Source organism: Peromyscus californicus, unplaced genomic scaffold (genome assembly GCF_007827085.1).
Source record: "Peromyscus californicus insignis strain IS unplaced genomic scaffold, ASM782708v3 Scaffold_11__1_contigs__length_118956290, whole genome shotgun sequence".
NCBI lineage: Eukaryota > Metazoa > Chordata > Mammalia > Rodentia > Cricetidae > Peromyscus > Peromyscus californicus.
The window spans coordinates 113,934,971-113,956,293 of NW_026294402.1; the positions used below are offsets into that span (position 1 = coordinate 113,934,971).

Below are 21,323 nucleotides of genomic sequence, written 5' to 3' on the forward strand. Positions count from 1 at the left end.
TTTGTTGGCTCTGATCTCGCTGCCGCCTTACTTGGACAGGGAGCCTGCAGCCAGGGCTGTCTGACGAGAGGAGACCTGCTGACCGAAGGCAGGGCTTGGAGGCACACTGCAGGCTGCTCCTCTGGCTAGGGACATTTTATCAGGGACATTCAGCTTTTGTTTTTTAGGTGACAGATGAGGCTTTTAAGTGTATTGGAGGAGTACGGCCAGCCTATGCAGCCAACTTGTTTTCTCCTTTTCTCGTTGTGTGGCTACCTTTCCAAAGTGTCTGATTTGACAGCATAATTTAGAAGTTCAATGTTTGATGGTCCAGGAGCATTTGAAACTAAGCAAAAGCAGTTGCACGTGCTTAACTAGAAGAAGTGAGCTGCGATCGAAGTGATCTAGAAAGTTCCGTTGATGGATACTTCTTCACAGGCTAGCTATTGTTCCTTGGTGAGTTTGCTAAACCAGGGCTGTTTTTATTGTGAGAACTGGGATGTTGAAGCCAGCTGTTTTGACTTCTACTGTGTAGAGCGTCAAAAGCTCTGATTATGAGATGAAGAGAAAATGACAGCTTTTTCCCACTGAAAATTTAGTGCATGCTCGTGGCACCCTTCCTCCTCTGTCCTGCTCTTTGGGGTAGCATTATTTTAAAGACTGGTTAGAACTGGCCTGCCCGATATTCACCTTTGTTTGACTCTTGTAGACAGATTTCTAAGCAGTCTTATTAATTAAGAAACATGGAGCCAAATACAGGGGTGAAAGCCGTAGAGATGAGAGTGATAGCCACCAACTAACCTTAGCTCACCACGTCGCCGTAGCTTCTTCCCGAGAGAGCCTCTTCCTGCCTGACGTGCGCCTTTATTCCTTGTTGTTTTCCTTAGCAGTTGGACTGTGATGCGCTGGGTACACTGAGGCTGCTTACAGAGCTTTTCTGATAATGCGTCTAAGGAGTTGTGGGAACAAAACTTTGGAAACTGTTGGCACTAATTGGGCTGCTTTGTTTTTAGGTGATCGGTGAGGACAACGTGGCAGTCCCCTCACACCTTTACAAGGTGATTCTGGCTCGCAGAAGCCCAGAATCTACTGAACCACTGGCACTGGGAGCCTTTGTGGTGCCAAACACAGCCATTGGGTTCCAGTCCCAGTTAACTGAGTTCCAGGTGAGCCTCCAGGACCTAGAAAAGATGTCAGGTCTGGTGTTTTTCCCCCATTTGGACAGAACCAGCAACATCCGGAATATTTGCTCTGTGGACACCTGTAAGCTCCTAGGTTTCCAGGAGTTCACTCTGTACCTGAGCACCAGGAAGATCGACGGAGCCCGTTCTGTGGCCAGACTGGAGAAGGTCCTGGAAACTTTGAAGAGCTCGGGGGTGGAACCTGACGATTACTTCCTGAGTCGCTATGGGAAGAAGCTAGAGGAACTGAAAGCTAAGGAGCAGGCGGACACACAGCTGGGAAAGCTGTCCTAGTGCGGGCGGGTGTGCGCTGTCGCCCGTGGTGAACAGGCGCAGGCACGCCTCTCCAGGAGGTTGTATCTTAGCTGATTGGTTTTCTTTTTTTCTTTTTTTGTTTTTGTTTTTGGTTTTTTTGAGACAGGATTTCTCTGTGTAGTTTTGGTGTCTGTCCTGGATCTCCCTCTGGCTGGCCTCGAACTCACAGAGATCCATCTGGCTCTGCCTCCTGAGTGCTGGGATTAAAGGCGTACGCCACCATTGCCCGGCTACAGATTTTCAAGAAATGATGGAATCCTGACTAAAAATCCCTCCAGAGACTCATTAGCTCAAAACTCAGTGTTGTTTTCTTTCACTAGGCTCTGCGTTGGTGGAGGTGGTTTTAGAGCCCCTCTCTGAGTGTGTCCAGATACACTGTGTGGTTTACTTCTTGCTTCTCCTCTCATGACCCTGGTGTCCGTCCTTCTGTCTGTGTTGAAGCTTTTCCCAGTGTGCTCTGTATGCCATGCTTTGCCTGCGTTGTCTGACAGCGAGCCTCTGTGCAAACCCACTCTCCCATTTTACATGTGGGGAAGTTGAGGCTTAGAGAACTTTGTGTCTTCCCCATTGGTAGTCTACAGAAGTCATCCAGCGCACCTCAGCGTTAAGACGAGGTTAGATGGGGTTTGACTCAAGTATATACCTCTATCTGGGGGTATTCCTGGTCCTAGGGTCTGCTTGCTGAGAAGGGTCTCTGTGCTGTCTCCTCAGGCAGACGCTTCGATGCCAGCCTTGGGAAGGATAGAGCAAAGATGGAGGTTCTCTGTAGGTTTGACCAGAGCCTGGGGTTCCCTCCAGGGATCACACGGGATGGGACAGGTGTGTTTCTTCCTTCGCTGGGGGCCTTCTAAAGGAGCCCAGGAAAGGTGTGTACCGAGAGTACTGCCGGGCCAGCACACCACAGGTAGGGAGAGCCTGGGCCAAGGTCCAAACCAGCTCACTCCTGTGCCAAGAGCAGCTGTCTTCTGGCTTCCTGTGCTGCTCTTTGGCTGTGGCTTCCAGAGTCTTGAGCTGTCCTAAGTATAGCCAGTCCAGTAGCCTCCAGGCAGAAGGTCTTGTCTCAATCTGTCACTCTGCTACTGTCTTTCAAGCAGCGGTATGAGGGCAATCTTTGAGGCCTTGTGTTTGCCTCTGATAGAAATGCCGTGGCTTTACAATAAAGATAAGGCAGTGGTTGACCCTGCTCTGCTCCTTCATTTGAGTAAAAAGAAAAAGTTGGGTCGGGCACAGTAGCTGATTAATGCCATTCTGTTTTATCTTACCGTTCCCCATTAGCTGGTGCCAGCCCTTCTAAGGATAGAAAGCCAAAATGTCACTGTGACCAAAAAAATCGGTTACTTTCTCTCCTCAGAGAGGTGATGGTGGGGCCTGGCTGTTTCTCCAGGAGCCCTAGGAGGCGTGGGGGCCTGGATGGGCTGTGTCCTAGGCCCCTCCCCCATGGCCGTGCTCATTCTTTTGTGCTGGCCTGACTTGCTGGTGGCCGTGGAGGTACCCCCTGACCCCTGCCTCTCCTCCCAGATGGTGAAGAATCTTGACTGTATCAGTAAGTTAATGTATCTTGGGATTATATTTCCTATGAAATATTTCCTGGTCATCATAAAAAACAGAGATAAGAACATAACAAAAACACAGTATGCCAGACCTCATTTTGTTTTTCTTTGGGATCTTTATATGAGTGTTTTGCTTGTATGCATCTGTGCCCACAGCGTGAGTGCCTTTGCCCACAGTGGTTAGAAGAGGTCATAGGATCCCCTGGAAATGGAATTACAGATGGTCCTGAGCCGCCATGTCAATGCTGGGAATTGAATCGGGGTCCTCTGCAAGAGCAGCCAGTACTCTTAAGCACTGATCTCATTTTTTATGTGTAAAATTTATATTGATGTACAACAGTGGTGTTTGAATTGTTGTGTGGACATTTTCATTAAGAGTGCCCAAAACAAAGGTTTAGAATTTCCCTCTGGGTAGGGTCACTCTGGCCCCCTTGATTTTTCTGGATTCTAGTGCAGTAGATCCCTGGGCCTCACGTGAGTCAGAGACATAATGTTGTGACCCGCCAAACCTGAGTGGTTCACTGTCCCCTTGTTACCTTGGTGGGTTCCCTCAGGCTCACAGGCTGAGCCTGGACCACTGCCCTCTGTACCATTTACCCTTCTAGTTCCCGGTCTGAAGGTGCGGCCAGGCTGGGAGGGCTCTCCTGGGGGAAGTCTCTTTGGGTAGGGGATTTAATCCTTAGTCTGTCTCAACTTCCAGTGACATCTTCAGACTCTGGTCTCTGGACTGAGGCTGTTGGCCCGAGTTGAACACAGCAAAGGCCTTACTGAGTTAGGAAGGTTAGGGAAAGGGATGCCAGCCCTGAACTACACACGCGCACACACACACAGTGCAGCTGTTTCTGCACCTACATCTGAACAGTAGAGACCTCTGTCCTCCTCCTAGGCCTTTGATTAGAGCCTGGCAGGAGAGGCAGCCTGATCCTGAGGGAGCGGCTTCCTGCAGAGCTTGCAGCCCGACACTAGAGTGATCGACAGTGTTGCCATGTCACGTGTGTCCCCTGCCTGTCCCACTCCGTTTATCGCAGACTTCATGCTAACAGCCTGTTATGGCGGGGATCTAACATGCGTCCCATCAGCACATCCCCAACCTGGGCAGTTAGAGGTAGTCAGTAGAGGTGGGCTTTGAAAGCTGTACCCCACTTGGGTCTGGCTGTGTACTTTGCTTCCTGCTACCATGTGGACACGCTCCACCTCATGATCCTGCCTCGCAGACAGCCGTCCTGCTGCCGTGCCTTCTGGGCCATGGTGGACTGAAGTCCCTGCAGGCGTGAGTTCAGAGAAACCCGTCCTGGAGTCGCTTCTGCCGGGTGACTTGTCACAGTGACAGACGCGACACTCGGCCTACCCTAACCCTGAACCCGCTCGCTGCGGCTCTCCTTCCTGCTTGGCCCCCAGCCCTTGGCCTTTTCTTTCCTGTGAGCCTTTCCAGTACACCTCTATCTTTAGGCCCCCAGAGCCGCCTCACCGGTTTGCCCTGGTGGGGCTGGCCTCACACTGGGGTGGATCTGCATTCAGCCTCACTTTGAGAAAGCAGTCAAGTTACCAGAAAAGACCAAGCAGGGGGCTTTGTTTGCCTTTGGTCCTGAACCCCATGTAATTGGGGACAATGGGATTGGTTATGGACATTGCCAATGTGGAGCTAGGATTTCTCTGGTCTGAGTGTCCAGAGTACCTCTAGGGGTCAGTATGGCCTCCTCTTCACAAGGGTCAGCTAGGCTGGGCTGTGACAGCAGCTGCAGTGGCTGCTCAAAGCCTCACAGAATGCCTTACATGCCGGCCTCCGCCCTGAGGCTGCCAGGAGAGCGGCGGTTGCCTCCTCCAGCAGGCCTCGGGTTTTTACTCCACGGTGATCTCGTACCTTTATCTCTCTCAACTGTGTGTTCAGAAGTTTCAGGCTTCAGAGTGTTGGAGAGCGCAGTGATTGGTCCTCCCAGTGTTTTGTCTCAATGGCTCCTCTGTTGGTTGTTTTTTCTTTTGGGGGGCCCGCCACCCAGCTCCCAGATAAATCACACATGGAGGCTTATTCTTACTTATGAATGCCTGGCCTTAGCTGGGCTTAGTTTCTAGTCAGTTTTACTTAAATTATCCCTTCTGCTACCTTTAGCCTCTGGGCTTTCCCATTCTCTTACTTCCATAAATCTTACTCTTACTCCGTGGCTTGCTGTGTAGCTGAGTGGCTGGCCCCCGATCATCATCATCATCATCATCATCATCTCCATCTCCTCCTCCTCCTCTTCCTCCTTTCCTCCCAGATTTCTCCTTCTATATATTCTCTCTGCCTGCCAGCCCCACCTATCCTTTCTCCTGCCTCATGATTGGCTGTTCAGCTCTTTATTAGGTGTTTTAGACAGGCACAGTAGCACAGCTTCACAGAGTTAAACCAATGCGACATCAACAAAAGTAACACAGCTTAAAATAGTATTCCCCAACATCTCTCCACCTGTAGCCTTTAAAATTAATTTGTTGTCCCTCTGAAAAAGTTGAGGCACAACAAGTTACTGTTTAATACCTGAACTTAATGTAGCCTATGATTAAGGACATTCCTCTATATTTCTGAAATATGTTATTAAATCTAAGAAAATTACCAAAATTTCTGCCAGGTTTGGTACATGTCTAAATCCCAGCAATTAGGAGGGAGAGGCAAGAGGGCCGTGGCAGCCTGGCTACAGAAGATCCTGTTTGAAAAAGGAAAGTTTATCAAGAATCCATTTTAGTAGTCCCTATTAAAATTTGCCAAGTTATCCAAAATACCGTTTATACTTTTAAATACATAGGCTTCAATTTTAAGCTCCATGTTGAATTTTATTGATCTAGATCAATTAATCTCAACATGTGGGTCATGACCTCTTTGGGGGGGTCAAACCACCCTTTCACAGGGGTCTCAGACCATTGGAAAACACAGATATTTACATTACAGTTCATAACAGTAGCAATTTTTTTTTCCCGTTCTTCAAAGACAGGGTTTCTCTGTGTATAGCCATTGGCTGTAGATGAGGCTGGCCTTGAACTCACAGAGATCCTACCTCAGTTTCCTGAGTGCTGGGATTAAAGGCATGTGCCACCACTGCCTGGCTAACGGTAGCAAAATTACAATTATGAAGTAGCAACGAAAATAATTTTATGGTTGGAGTCACCACAACATGAGGAACTGCATTAAAGGGTTGAAGCGTTAGGGAGGTTGAGAACCACTGTTCTAGAGCAATTATCCACTTGATTTAAATATGTATATGGATTTTTCAACTGCTCCCTTGAGATTTTGATTCAGGAGATCTGTTAGGAGGCTGGAATTTGCATTATTAAGAAGTTATTTTATATGTATGGATGTTTTGCTTGCATGTATGTCTGTGTATCATGTGCATCCCTAGTGCCCAAGTAGGCCAGAAGAGGTCAGACCCTTGGGACTGGAGCTATAGATGGATGGTTGTGAGCTGCCATGTGGGTGCTGGGAATCGAACTTAGATTCTTTGGAAGAGCAACCAGTGCTCTTAACCACTGAGTCATCTCTCCAGCCCCGATTTTCATTTTTTGATTTAAAACATGTGTGTATGTGTGCACGCCGTGCCCTTGAGGCCATGGGTGTGAGGATGTGCACAGTGTATGTGGCGATGAGGACCTCAGCTGTCAGCTGTCAGTCCTTACCGTCTGCCTTGTTTGAGGCAGTCTCCCGTTGAGTGCTGTGCACACCAGGCTAGGCGGCTCGTAAGCTTCCGAGGTTCTGGCTCTGCACCCCCATTTCGCCTTAGGAGTGTTGTGTGATTACAGACATATCTGGCCCTACCTGTGTTGGGGAATTGGCACTTGGGTCTTCACACTTGTGGAATTGATGGCTTACCCAATGAACTGTCTCCCCAGCCCTGGAATATGTAATTTAAAAAGAAGAATGGTGCGTGGAAACATCTTCCAAATGTGAAGATAATTTTCTCTGTTGAAGAGAACTTTGTCCTTTTTTCTCTTGGGTTATTGCATATTTTTTTGGAGGGGGGGTACTACATATGCATATGTCCTAGGTTTCTTTTTGATATTTCTCTTCGTATTAGAGAAACTGTTAAGCTTAATAAAATTTGGTTGTTTTATGATTTGTTTTTAAAAAAGAAGAACAATGGTGATTGTGATGAGCAGCCATGCTGTTCCCTCTATGCCCTCACCTTCCTGCTGATGCTGGTTTCTGCCTGAGGGTGTTTCAAGAGAGGAAATTCGTAGACACTGGGGCCCCTGACTTACATGTTCTTGTACAGGGCCCTTCACAGTACAACACTCAGGAAGTGCTGCATGGAGTCCAGGGAGTGGCTGACCCCTAAGCATGTTCCAGTTTTCTCACCGTGTGTTGGTCTTTCAGTTGATGCGCCGTCCAGTCAGTGTGTCGCTGTGTGTTTGGATTGTCAGTCTGTGGGTCACAAAGGGGAATCTTGTTTTTTTTTGGAGACAGGGTTTCTCTGTGTAGCCTTGGCTATGCTACAACTCACTCTGTAGACCAGGCTGGCCTCGAACTCAGAGAGATTCGTGCACTTCTGCCTCCCGAGTGCTGGGATTAAAGGCGTGCACCACCACCACCACCACCGCCTGGCTACAAAGGGGAATCTTATGTATGTCAACTGTTAAGGTTTCCTTGTTGCAGTTTCTACCCATCTCAGACAAGTTCACATCCATGATGGTTCGGATTTATTTAGCCAACTGACTTGTTAGCTGTGCCTCTCAGCTCTGACATTGCAGACTGAATAAACAGGCTTTCTGTGTGTGTGTGTGTTTGTTAAAAACAACTGATGGAGACAAAACAGGGAAATCCTGTTAGAACAGAATTCATTTTACGTGGCATCCCATATCGTATGTTCACCCATTTCATGTGATACTATGCTCTGATAATTTATGTTAAGTTCATATTTGTTTCTTTACAAAGAAAGGATAACAGTGGCTGGGCATGGTGTAATCCCAGCTTGTAGGTGGATCTCTACTGAGCTGGAGGCCAGACTGGTCTGCAGAGTGAGTTCCGGGCCAGCAACATAGTAAGACCTTGTCTCAGAACAGCAACAACAAAACCAGTAATTAATTTATGCACAATACAGAAATGAGTCTCCATGATAGTTTGCCTGTGACTCACTATAGGCCTGCCACATCTGTAGGTCCATGGGGTGTGGCTGGACCAAGGCTTTGGAGGTAGGAGCAGGCGGGGTAGGCTTGAGATGGGGACCCATCTCATCTTCCCGTGCTTCAGCAGGGCAGCCTTGGCCAGCTGACTTCTGCCTTCTTAATGAGGCACCAAATATGGGAGCAGGTTGAGAGGATTGCATACAGAGTGTGCAGGTGGGTAAGTTCTTATGGTAGCCAGTTACTTGATTGCCAGCTTACCGGTGACTGGTGGAGATCAGTGAGAAGGTGCAGGGCAGCCTGTGATCTTAAGCTGTGGACCAGGCAGGACAGTTCTGTGTTTCCGTAAACCCTGAAACTAACACGTTGCTACGTACCACCACATCAGTGTTTTTCAGCCCTCCAAGCTCTTCCTCGTCCAGGTGCCTGCGTTTGGGAGGGGCTGTGAGGAAACTCAACTCTAAGAACTTGGGTTTCCAGCCTGTGGTCTAATGCCCACCCCTGTCTCTCAAGGTTGTTCAGTAATTATCACTTGGCTTAATTCAGTCTTTCATGCATCCACTCAACCCTGCTAATGTGCTAGAGGCAAACACGTAATGGAGTTGACTCCTTTCCTTTCCCGTTGAGTTCACAAGTAATAGCTGGTTAAATGTTTGGAGTTACCCAACAAGGCAGAAAAACTGAGTGAATTCTGTTGAGTACTAGTGTTCCTGTTCTCCCAGTGGGGGATCCAGGAAGGCTGGAGACAGTCTGGGGACAATAGAGTAATGGGCTGAGACCAGAGTTGTGCGTTGCTGACCCTGTGGCCTGGTCCCTCAGTCCCCAGGCTTTAGGCCCTGCTGTGTCTCATCTCTGGCCTGAGGCGATCCTTTATGGTGGGCAGATGGGAGAAAGGTGGTGAGTGTGCTGAGCAGGGGCTCCTGAGTGCTTCTGCAGGAAGCAGAGCTCAAGTTAGATCTTCTAGCTGTGTGCAGGTGTGAAGCCCTGCCCTCTCCTACCCCCAACCTGGATCTCAGGGTGTGTCTGTTCTTGTCCCCCTCCAGGCTCACTTCCCACAAGATGAAATGTCCTGCCTCAGCCTCTGTCTGATCCTTTCTATCCAAATGTCCTCGAGGGCTGCAGGCACGGGGGCAATAGCAGGCAGTGGCCTGAGTTCCGGACAGAGCTGGCTCTTTGTTCCACCATCAGGCAGGACAATATTTTAGTCCTCTCCTACTACCCATAAAAGACCCCTGCCTTCCACTGGCCTTCCAGTGCATAGGCTCTGTGTCTCCCTTCCCCACCCTCTCGACACCCTGGAGAGCACCTGAGACCCCTTGCCAGCCCTTGTCATCTGACCCAGTGAAGGAGAGCTGCTCTAGTCTGTGCACAGATGGAACACTGGCCTCTTGTCCTAGGTGAGTGGAGCCAGGACTGCACGATGTATGTCCTTGTGCCATCTTTCCCTGTGTGACTCTAAGACTCAGGCTGACACAAGTAACTGTGCCCATCACCCCCCTCCACTAAGCTTTTCTTTGGTCTGTAGGCTGTGGCTTAGACCCTAGCATGTCTGGTCTGGGGTCAGCCTGGATTCTGACTCTGACTCTTAGGTGTGTTTGCGATATGATTTCAGGTTAGCGGCACCTTACTCCTCAGTCCCCTACCTGTTAGGTAAGGAGATGGGCTAGACAGTCCCAAGGGTCCCTCCCCACTTGGTGTCCTTTAGTTGTGCAGGGCAGAGTGTTTTCCTGGGGAACGGCCATCCGTAGGCGTGGTTTGCAGAGGAGGTAGGGTGCAGGTGGAAGGAGACCGCAGGGCCAGGCAGAGTGGCTGAGGGCCTCTGAGGAGGTGTGAATGAGGAGGCAGAGCAGGACTGGTGTGGACAGCCCTGTCCCTGCCTTATCTCCTGTCCAAGACACCCTCTCCACACCCCAGCCCTGATAAGCAGGTGTGAGCCATGGCCGCCTTGTGACAGGCCCTTCGGCAGGGAGGGTGATGGGGGGAGGGGGGGTCCACTCCACTTCTGAACTCACGTCAGCATCTTTCTCCCTTCACTCCTGTTTCCCTTCAGACTAGACAGGCCCAATGAAAATGGCATCATTCCTGACCCTCAGTCTTGGCTCTAAGATGTCTTTTCTGCTGCCTGAGGTTCGGTGAGGAGTACATCTTGCCCAGTTTTTTGGCAAAGTGCCAAGGAGGAGGGGTCATCCCATTCCCCACCCCCAGGAACAGTTCCTGCAGTGACCCCTGTTGCTGGGCTTGGCACATCCAGCATTTCTTATCACCTCAATGACTGGACCTCTTGTCTCCTCAGTCAGGTGCCAGCCAACTTCCAGCCGCTCTGTCTGGGTCCACATTTTCCTCTAAGGCCCTAGCCATTGCTCAGAAGCCGTTATCCAGGCCAGGGAGCTGCCTTAGCAGGTTAACAACACTTCCATCAAACTGGACAACCTGAGTTCAGTCCCCAGGATCCTTGTGGTAGAGGAAGAGAACCAACTCTCATAAGTTGTCCTCTGAGCCCCACTTGTGCTCTGACATCCGTGCACACACACACACACACTATAAAAAAGGTCAAGATCCTTTGTTGGTAGATTCATGAGAGTGAGATGGGCGGAGAAGTCTTGGAGAAAGAAACAAATTTGGAGCTCTAGAGAAGACAATGCTGAGCCAAAACCACAGGAAACCCTCAGGACTCAGGGTTTCTCCAGGTTCCTGTTCCCTACACTCTAAGCCCTCAAGGCTTAGGGCTCTAAGCTGAATGTCCACCTTCTGAAAGCCTCAGGTCTGAAGATAAAAATCTTGATCTTTCAGACTGCAAACGTTCTGCACCAGACAGCTGTGTGCTGTGTGCATGTTTGTGTGCACGCGTGCGTGAGTGTCCGTGCATGTCCCAGTGTGTGTGTGGGGGGGGTGTTTGTGTGCACACGTGCGTGAGTGTCCGTGCGTGTCCCTGTGTGTGTGCTGTGTGCATGTTTGTGTGCACACGTTCGTAAGTGTCCGTGTGTGTCCCTGTGTGGGGGGGGAGGGGAGAGAAGCAAGGAGAGTGAGGGGGAGAGGGGGAAGGAGAATGTGGGGATAAGAATTGCTCTATGTGCTCTGTCGGGTCCCATGCTCAGCTTTCTGCATGACTCAGGAGGCAGAGCAGTGTACTGGCTAAGCACAGACTCAAGCCAGACAGGCTGACTTGGTGTCACATCCTAGCTTTGTCATTTTAGCAGATAGGGAAGCTCGGACAAGCAGCTTAATCACTGTGTGCCTCTGTCCCCCCAACCCCCATAAGCCGAAGCACCTGATTTTAATGTGAGATTGTGCTATATAAACCAGAGCATCATGTGAATACCAAACAGCCCTCATAGGAAACACCATGTGACTGTTGGCTACTAATATTTTAGTAAATTTTATTTTAATGTCATGGCAAACTCAGAGAAACATTGCAGCAATTCCCATGTACTTTTTATGCAGGCCATCGCTGTCTGTGTTTTACTCGCTTAGATTATCATTCTATGCTCATGTATATACATAACCTCTACATTATACATCTGTGAAACAACATATAATACAACTGCATACACATTTTTCTGAATTATTTAAGAATAAGTTGAAGATAATTGTGGTTTCTGTCACCTTCTAAATTTTTCATTCTCAAAGGGGGGGGGTGGTGGCACACACTTTTAATCTGGCACTTGGAAGGCAGAGGCAGGTGGATCTCAGTGAGTTCGAGGCCAGCCTGGTCTACAAAGCGAGATCCAGGACAGCCAGGGCTGTTACATAGAGAAACCCTGTCTGGAAAAACAAATTCTTCATTATCTGATGGTAAAGGTATACTCCTATAAAGCCACAATGCAGTTGCTAAAATCATGAATTCTAGCATTGATCCAACACTGTCATCTAGTCCATGTCCCTGTTCACACGCCATCAGTTGACTGGATCTTTTCTCCTTTATGTCTATTATTTACTGTCCCTGAATCACCCATCACATCTAATTGTCATGGGCTTTCAGCATCCTTCAATCTGTAAAAAATCGTCACCTGTTCTTTGTGTGTCTTGAACTTGACATTCTGAACAGGACAGGACAGCAATTTTGTAGAATGCTGCTGCTCGGATTCTATTTGATACTGTCTGCTGGTTTCAGGCTATGCATTCTGGACAAGATTATTGCAGAGGTGACGCTGGGTATTTCTGACATCAGGCAGCACATGGTGTCCTTTCCCACCCATTGGAAATTCTACCATTGGTTGCTTGGTTGCAGTCTGCCTGGTCTTCTGTATATAGTTCCTTTTTCTTTGTTCTTAACACGTAATTACGGGGAACTGTGTTGATGTCCTATTCTTTACCAACTTTACCCAATGTTTTTCACCCCTCTTAAGTTCCTGCCTGGCCCTTCCAACCTGGCTTCTGTGTCTTTTGACATCCCTCCATCAGTCTTCAGGCACTTTATGTTCTAGCACAACACAATGTTCCAGGCACACTTGGTGTTTTCTCTGCTCTAACCCTGAATTAACCACTTTACCTAGGAGTTCTGGTTCTTTTTAGTGGACAATGATACTAAAAACCAAGATTTAGGTGTTGATACACTGGTTGACACTGGCATGTCCCTGCTTCCAGCTGATGTTTCTATGTGCGCGCAATGGTGGGAGACAGCTGAAGAGATCATGAGTGAGATGACCTGTGTGAGGTCCCCGTCCTTCCCTGCTTCCCTCCCTTCTGTCTTCATCATGACCTCATCTCCCCTTTCTTCATCAAGCATTCCTTTGGACATTCCAGTGGAGGAAACCTCTGAGGCCGTTCCCTGCTGCATGTGTGTGCTATCAGAAACAGACAACTCTGTGACCTTTCTGTGTGAAGAGCCAAAGGCAAAGATAATTCCTGAGAAAGTTTGTGCTTGGGACAATCTGGTGACAAGGTGACTGGGAAGACACATTTGGAAGGTTTCCACCTGGAAGTGTTCCTTTCTTCTGGACGAAAGCACTCGGACCTAAGACCATGTGGAGGTTGGCTTTGGGCATCTGTTGGAGGTCTGCTGTCCATATAAGTCTCAGGATTCTGAGAAGCAGCCAGGAGAGTTTAGACACTGGCATCACCCTCCTATCCATAGGAAGCAGGGACAGTGGAGAACAGAAGTGACAATCTAATGAGGCCACTGGGATGTTTTCCTTCGTTATGGAACTGTGTGATGGGTGGGTAGCTGTGATTTCATCCCTGGTTAACTCTTTGGAGACTGGACTCGGTGTCCTCTCCTTGAAGTCCATGGTGTGCTAAGCTGTGGTCCCTAGAACAAGTAGACAAGCATCCAGGAGCCTTTGGGAAGAAGGCTGTCTTCTGGGGTTGAAGTGAAGGAGAACTGTTGAGGTAGAGTCAGGCATCCACAATAAAATTGAACCAGGAGTCTCGTGTGGTGACCGAGGTTAACAAGGGCCCAGCCTTGTTTCTGGTGGGGCTGATGTTGAGAAGTCTAGAGACTCCCCAATGTTCAAGTTGTGCTTTGTGCTCAGACTGCCGCAATCCACAGGGATCCCAGAGATGAGGTGAAGTGGGGCCCCTGGCTCCTTCCAACTGTCTTCTGGTCTGTGGTGTGCGCTGGACCTAGAGGGGGTTGGCAATGCTGCTTAGATTTCCCCTTCCCCGCTAGCGTGTGTGTGTGTGCACGCGTGCGCGCACGCCACAGAACACTTGAGGTCAGAGGACAACTTGCAGCAGTCTTTCCCTCCCACCATGTGGGTTTAGAGATTGGACTTAAGGTCCTTAGGTGTAAAAGCAAGCCCCTTTACCAGCTGAGCCAGCTTGCTGGCCCATGTTTTCTGAATTTTAAGACGGGGGCTCTGACTGTGTCTCAGGCTGGCATTGATGTTACTGTGTGGTGCAGGCTGACCTTGCGTCTGTGGTCCTCCCACACACCAGCTTCCCAAGTGCTGGGAGAGCAAGGCGATCCCATAATCCATCTCGTGTGCATTCCTCATTGGTTAAAAGGAAAAGTTTGCACCTTTATGCTGTGAACTGAGGAGGTAGTTAGCACAGCTGTGTTCACACCAGCAGAGAACCCAATGCTTCACCGTCGTCAGATGCACCTGTGCTGCCTTCAACAGGAAGTTGGCCCTTTTTAGAGCTCCTGCTGTGAGAGGCAAGATCAGGCAGATGGGACCTTAAGACCATTCTTAGATGGCATACGTCCTCAGTGGCTCACCAGTTCCTCTTGCAGTCTCAAGGGGGCAGTTGGGGTAGGAGGGTCTGCCCAGGAGGTATTGAGGTCACCATAGTATCTTTTCATCTATCTAGTCCTAACCACCATTGTCTCTCCCTGTAGAGGCCACTGGCTCATTTTTCACCCACCAATCTTGTCTTGCACAATTCCTTCCACAGAATGGAGGGTAGGGTCTTGCTGAAGCACAGGCCTCATGAGCAGTCACACCCCTCACCCCCATAAACAAAAGTATTTGCTGGAGTGAATGTCTTTCAGCAGCTGCATATACCTCAGGTCATGTCCAGGCTCCTCTCCTGGACCTCTCCAGCAGCTGCATATACCTCAGGTCATGTCCAGGCTGCTCTCCTGGACCTCTCCAGCAGCTGCATATACCTCAGGTCATGTCCAGGCTGCTCTCCTGGACCTCTCCAGCAGCTGCATATACCTCAGGTCATGTCCAGGCTCCTCTCCTGGACCTCTCCAGCAGCTGCATATACCTCAGGTCATGTCCAGGCTCCTCTCCTGGACCTCTCCAGCAGCTGCATATACCTCAGGTCATGTCCAGGCTCCTCTCCTGGACCTCTCCAGCAGCTGCATATACCTCAGGTCATGTCCAGGCTCCTCTCCTGGACCTCTCCAGCAGCTGCATATACCTCAGGTCATGTCCAGGCTGCTCTCCTGGACCTCTCCAGCAGCTGCATATACCTCAGGTTATGTCCAGGCTCCTCTCCTGGACCTCTCCAGCAGCTGCATATACCTCAGGTCATGTCCAGGCTTCTCTTCTGGACCTCTCCAGCCTGCACCACCTCTTATTTGCTGCCTCCACCCACAGGGACTATGTTGCCCTTCTGGAATGGGTCATGTCCCCTTTACCTCAGAATCTCACACTTACCCTCCCCTCTGCCTGAAAATGCCCTCTTTAGGTCAATTCCAATGCCACACGTCACCCCAGCTCTCTTTCCGAATGTGGTGCTATACTGTTCTCATCACAGTGACTGAATACCCAGCACGAAGTGGCATAAGGAGCCGGGAGAGCTTGCTTTTGAGGTGCAGTCCATCGTGCTGAGGAAGACAATGTGACAGCGGTCCCGGGTCGATCGGGAAGCAGAGAAGGGAACGTTGGGCTCCATGCTTCCCCCTTTCGCTTTTATCCAGTCTGGGTCCCAGCCTGTAGGATGGTGCCGCTACAGTCAGTGTTCCCTACCTCAGGTAATCTCTGGAAAGGCCCTCCCAGTCACAGCCAGAGACATACCTCAGCAATGCCCAGTGTTTATTAATCATTAGTTCCCTTAAGACAAGCCCGACTTTGCTCATTACTGTAAGATGCTCCAAACACATTTGCTACATGAAGAATGGGCAGATGCCTTGGTTTCCCCCAGCTAGTTCCAGGCTTCAGACTTCATTTGGTGACAGTGAGGAAGGGAGGGAGGGAGGGAACCCCTCTGGCTCTGGAGCCTCCTGCCACCCCTGGGGTGGTTGCTGATGTCAACCTAGATGGCCGGGCTTCAGCTCCACTGCCCAGCACATTCCCACCCTCCCTTCACGGGTCTCTGGAGAAGGCCTGGCAAGGCGGGGGAGGGGTAGATGCGTGGCTTGGCAGCCCTGACCTGCCTGATCTTCAGCTGGGGAGGACGTTGTTTTTTTAGGGCCTCTGAGGCTAGAGCCTGGAGGCAGTGGGTATTGAGGGTGGCACTCAAGAGGCAGCTGAGGAAGAACAGGGTGTGGGGTTGCCAGGGTGCAAGAGAGTTCTGGTGGGGAGCCGTGGCTGAGTAGGCTGAACAGGGCTGCCCACAGTCAAGGAGGTGACAATGAGTGTGGAGAGCAGTTTAATGGAGATGAAGGGCTGGGAGGCGGATGGGAGAGGTTGATCTCTCCCCAGCCTAGCCCCTGTCCCTTGCCCTTCATCTTCCTCACCCCTCTGTACCCTGGCCTCTGGGTGCCTCCACTTCTCTCTGGTCTGATCTCCTAGAGCTCCCAAAGCTCCAGCCTTTGAATGCCTTCCTTCTGCGGGCTTCCCACTGCACCCCAGCACCCCACCTCCTCTCCTTCCTCAGCGGCCTGGGCTCTGCGGAGCAGCATGTCCTCCGATCACCTCTCCCCCATGTCTGTGGCACCTGGCACCAGCCCCAGATCTGCCTGTGTTGATCTCCTAAGGCAGCTGCCCTCCTTCCCACCCCACTGCCCTGGAGGGAGGAGGCCCAGGGAAGGGAGACACTTAAACTGGAGTCCAGCTTCCCTGTAGAGGTCACATGGGTCCCCACAGAATAGTGGAGCTGACTAGGGGAGAGTCATATGGTAGACTGGCAGGCATGTGGAACTCACAGGGTTGGAGATGAGACCTTGAAAGGCATTTTACTTCCCCCAATGCCTTCTCCTCCCCCATAGCTCCCCGAGGAACTGAGCCTGGGCCATTTGGGGGGTGACTGGTCAGGTGAGGAGGTCAACTTCTTGCTGCTTTGTATGCACAGCTCTAGCCTTCCCTGCTGGCATGGCTGCTGGGGGTGGCCCTCTGCTGGGGAAGGGACCTGCCAGAGTATGTCACTAAACAATTATTCTGGAACTCGCTGGGTGGCACTGTGGTTGGGAGGCACTGATTATCTAGCTGTCCACCCGCCACCAGTGAGACACAACCTTCTTAGCGAGGAAGAGCCACCCAGGAGTTAGTTGGGGTCATTGCCACACTGGACATTGACAAGATGCTTACTGTATCCGGGCATGGTTGTGTGTTCCCTCCATGTCTGCGCATACAGAATCACACACACCCCATTTCACAGATGAGGAGGTAGAGCCAGATCATACAGCGAGCCTCAGCACAGAACACTCTCACTTGGGGAGTCTGGTACCTCCAAATGATGCCGAAAGTGTTTGTGTCTCTATAGAAAGTTTCAGAAACAGTGGCAGAATTTCACCAGAGATAGAAAAACAGCCAATCACTACATGACAAAAAACTCAGTCATTAACACCAAGGAAATTCAGATTCAAATTGCTGAGATACAAAACAAAACCCCACAACCTACCCCCCAGAATAAACAACCAAAAACATTTACGATCTGGGTGTGATGGTGCACACATTTAATCCTAGCTCTTGGAAGGCAGGGGTGAGTGGACCTGAGACCAGCCTGGTCTCTAAAGTGAGACCCTATCTCCAAAACAAGCAGCCAACCTGAGACAGACCCACCTGAACAGGTGATGCTAACAGAAAAATACAAAGATTGACACAACCGCAGTGTGAGGGCTAGGGGATGGCTTGCCACTATGCCTGATGATGTGAGTTCAACTGACTCCTACAAGTTGTCCTCTGGCCTCCAGATATCCATCTACACGTATGTGTGCACATGCACACACACGTGTGCGAACACACGCACACACATTGAAGGCAGAAATGTTTAAAAGGGTGAATTTTATTGTGTGTAAATTCTACCTCACTAAATAAATCTAATTTAAAAACAGTGCACTGTAGAAGGGTAGAAGACAGGATGCTCAATGTGTCACACTGTCATTACAAGAATCTATATGGAATCTATAAAATGACTTGGAGATAGAAGCAGATGAGCCTGATTCCCTTGGAAAGCACTCTGCAGAGGATCAGCCAGTGCAGAGGCCTAAGCCAGTGGTGCCTGCTGCATCTGGAAGCCAGCAAGGGGTACAGAGGACTGAGTGCAATATGAAGTGCAATAAGGGAGGAGGGGGTGGGTGGTGGGGAGCCAGGCCTACCATGGATGACCAGGATGGGGGATTCTAGAGAGTTCTAGCAGAGCGGTGGGTATGAGCAGGCTGCGCTGACTGATCCCCTACTGATGGATATGCTAACAATCAGGAACAAGAGCCAGTTAGGAGGCCCCTGGGAGAATGGGGAGGAGGTGCTCGGAGCACTGTGGAGGACTCTGGGAGAATGGGGAGGAGGTGCTCAGAGCACTGTGGTAGCAGCAGGAGTGATGAGAACCGGCTAGCCTTGGGCCATGTTCTGAAGGCAGAGCCAGCAGGATTTCCTGCCGGATTGGATGTGGGGTGTGAGGAAAAGAGAGAAGTAAGGATGACATCAAGGTTTTTGGTCTGAGAGGCGGAAATCCGGCTGGGCACCTCCATGGATGCTGCTTAGTGGTTTTAACTGTCTCTTGGGGCCTGTGGGTGAAGTCAAGGCAGAGGGAGGCTCAGGTCAGCCCTGCTCCTGGCTCTGGGCTCGGCATGGGCTGTGCATCCCGGTTATTCCATTACACTTTATTTATGGCCTTATTGGCTTTGTCATTTCCTTGTCTCCTGTCTGGAGTGAAGGCTATAAATGTGATGGATTGGTCCAGGATGTAGGAGGCCCAATTATCTCTGCTAAACTGGCCTCTTCTCTTGGGTAAGCCCTCCTTGCTTCTACCATCTTGCAATGTGTCCGCAGCCCTGTGCGTAGAAGGGGACTGGCTCTGGCTGTCCACAAAGGGGGTCTTCCCCTACGGGAGGAGCAGATAGATGATTTCCAAGGAGAGATGGCTTTAAAGACAAATCCTGGAGACAAGCTTAGCCCGGTTTTGCTCACACCTACATTATGCTGTGCCCTACGTTCAGCTGGGCATAGGTTGAGACAGACAGGAGGACAGGACATACCACTGGTCAGCCAACCCACATCCGGGCTTCTGCTGGGACCTCACATGCTTCTCAGGAATCCGAGCCGGCCTGTCTCTCCACAAAGGCTGCGATGGTGGGTCTTTTCTTGTCAGCAGCAGGTGCCTGGCAGCTGCCCAGGATGCCAGCCCTCTGAGCTGGCATGGGAGGAAGTGCTTGTTAGAGTGGCCATCGCTCGTGCTGGACTCAGGCTGGCTCCGCTCTCACCGCTGTTGCTCAAGATGGCTTGGGATAGCCATGAAGAGCGATGCCAGCAGCTTGGCCTTAAGGTCCCTGTGAGACACCCTGCACCTCAGAGAACTGGGCACCTGTCACCCTTTGTCATTTCTGAGCAAAGTCCCTCAGCACCCAGTCTGCTCAAAGTCTCCCTGGCCACTCTGCCTTCTATCCCTGGCAAAATACTGAGGCTGTGGCCTAAGGGGGTTTGGGACAGGAAGCCTGAGATTCATTCCTGGAATTTGGGTATAGGGGAATCCATCTGGGTGAAGATCCCAAATAGGCCTGTATCTGGCTTTTTTCCAGAAAAACACAGAGTGGACGGTAGTTCTGCCTGGGGGGAGGGGAGCTGGAGACCTCAGGAACAGGAAGGGCTCAAATGGAGTGGTCCAGGTGAAGCCACATGGTGGATTGGTTGATTGATCAGTCTATTGATTCTACAAATATCCTCACACCTCATTTGTGATGGGTGCCAAGGCTAAGGCTGGAGTCAAGGTTGTGAGCAAACAGCCTGGCCTGGCCTGCTGCAGCCTTTAGTCTGGTAAAGACAGGTGTGCTCAGAGTACTGGGGGCAGGGCACAGGGCACTGTGGCAGCCCAGATCCTGAGAAGCAGCCAGGGTTGGGAGGCACTGGGGGGGAGGCTCCCAAGTCCATTAAAGGTCTCTGTCGCACCCTTGCCTTGCCCCTGGTTACCTCCCTCAATGTGGCCTCTGCCTCTAGGAGGGCCCAGGCATATTTCTCCCTGCCCCTCCCGACCTCCTGGACACTGAGTCTCGTGGCTGTCAGGGCTGATGGTGGAGAGCTGATGGCATGGGGCAGGGCAGCTGCCAGCGCTGTGGCCCTGGGGTGAGAGCTGACGTCTGTCCAGGAGCATCTCTCTCCCTGCCAAGGGTTGAGATTCCCGGCTGCATGCCTTTCCCCGTGACACAGGAACTGGCACTCACAGTCATCCGTACCCAGACCCCAGCCTCAACCCCATTTGGCCTGGTAATAGCTGTGACATTTTAGTAGGTGCAGGCCTCCTCTTCACAGCCTCAAGCCTTAATCACAACACTCTCCAAGGTGGTTGAAGGCTTACCTCAGGGAGCCAGGGAAGGCCCCACAGAGAGGAGATCAGGACCCCTAGACTCGGAACCCTGACCTCTTCAACAGCGGGAGATGGCTGATCTAGCCTGAGGGTGTAGTTAGTGTCCCTGGAGCGTGGGAGAGAGAAGAGCTGAGCTCTGTACACCCCTGTGGTGGGGGCAGCAGCCTCAGACTGCTTTTTCTTCATGTAATCCTTCCACACCTAGCCTCCGGGGGAGGTCTCAGGACACAGTGGTGAGGACAAAGAACATGAGCCCACTCCTGGTGTTTCTCTTAATTCTTTATGTATATGGATGCTTTGCCTGCATGTACGTCTGTAAACCACATGTATGCCTGGTGCCCACAGAGTTCAGAAGAGGGCGTAAGATCCCCTGGAACTACACTACAGTTACAGATAGTTGTGAACCGCCATGTGGGTTCTGGGGATCAAACCCAGGTCCTTGGGAAGAGCAGCCAGCGCGCCTAACCACACAGCCATCTCTCCAGCCCCTCTGGTGTTTCTCTTAAATTCTATCCTGTGGAAATTTTCATGAGACATTTATTTGCCATCCCCTGGTAGGGACCACACAGACACTCCCCTGAGCCTTAGACATATGTGAGATGGGCTCCACGAAGTCACACGTCCCTACCACACAGGGTGCCGTTGGGTTCAGATGCTCATTAAAAAGCTGGTTGTGGCCTCCTGTCCTCGGATGCGGACTGCCCTTTGAGAGGCACTGGTTGGTTGGAGGAAAGACATTGAAGAAGGTGACCAAGGGAGTGACCGACAGTGTCAGATGATTATCTTTCACGTGGGGATCTCTTATAAGGGAATGTCACTCACACCCCCGGTCTCGTCGAGGGTGTAAGAAGAGTCTGAGAAAGGGGAGTTGAGAGCTTCAGTGAGCAGGTTCCTTTGAAGAGTCTTATTAATCTTCTGGTTTCCAGGACCCTGGACCTTTGCTTGAGGAAGGGCCTGGGAGACAGGTGTGTGCCACCTCCTAAACTCAGGCTTCCGGCGGGGGGTGGGGGGGCACTTCTGGAGGCTTCTTGGGAAACTGCGATGTGTCAGACAGGAGGCCTTGTTAGGCAAGCTCAAGGGCATGGTGATTATATTGGTAGGAGGCTGGGTGGACCTATGCGTACCCAAAGGAAGGACAGAG

The 21,323-nt window shown here is 50.8% G+C and overlaps 1 protein-coding gene across 1 annotated transcript in view; it reads left to right on the top strand.

Annotated features, from left to right (window-relative positions):
- The window catches only part of Exog (exo/endonuclease G), a 28,840-nt gene extending 21,079 nt beyond the window's left edge, over positions 1-7,761 (top strand). The window contains 1 exon segment of the mRNA XM_052724136.1: positions 993-7,761. Coding sequence (XP_052580096.1) covers positions 993-1,454 — 462 coding nt within the window. The 3' untranslated portion in view covers positions 1,455-7,761.
- The last annotated feature ends 13,562 nt before the right edge of the window (positions 7,762-21,323 follow it).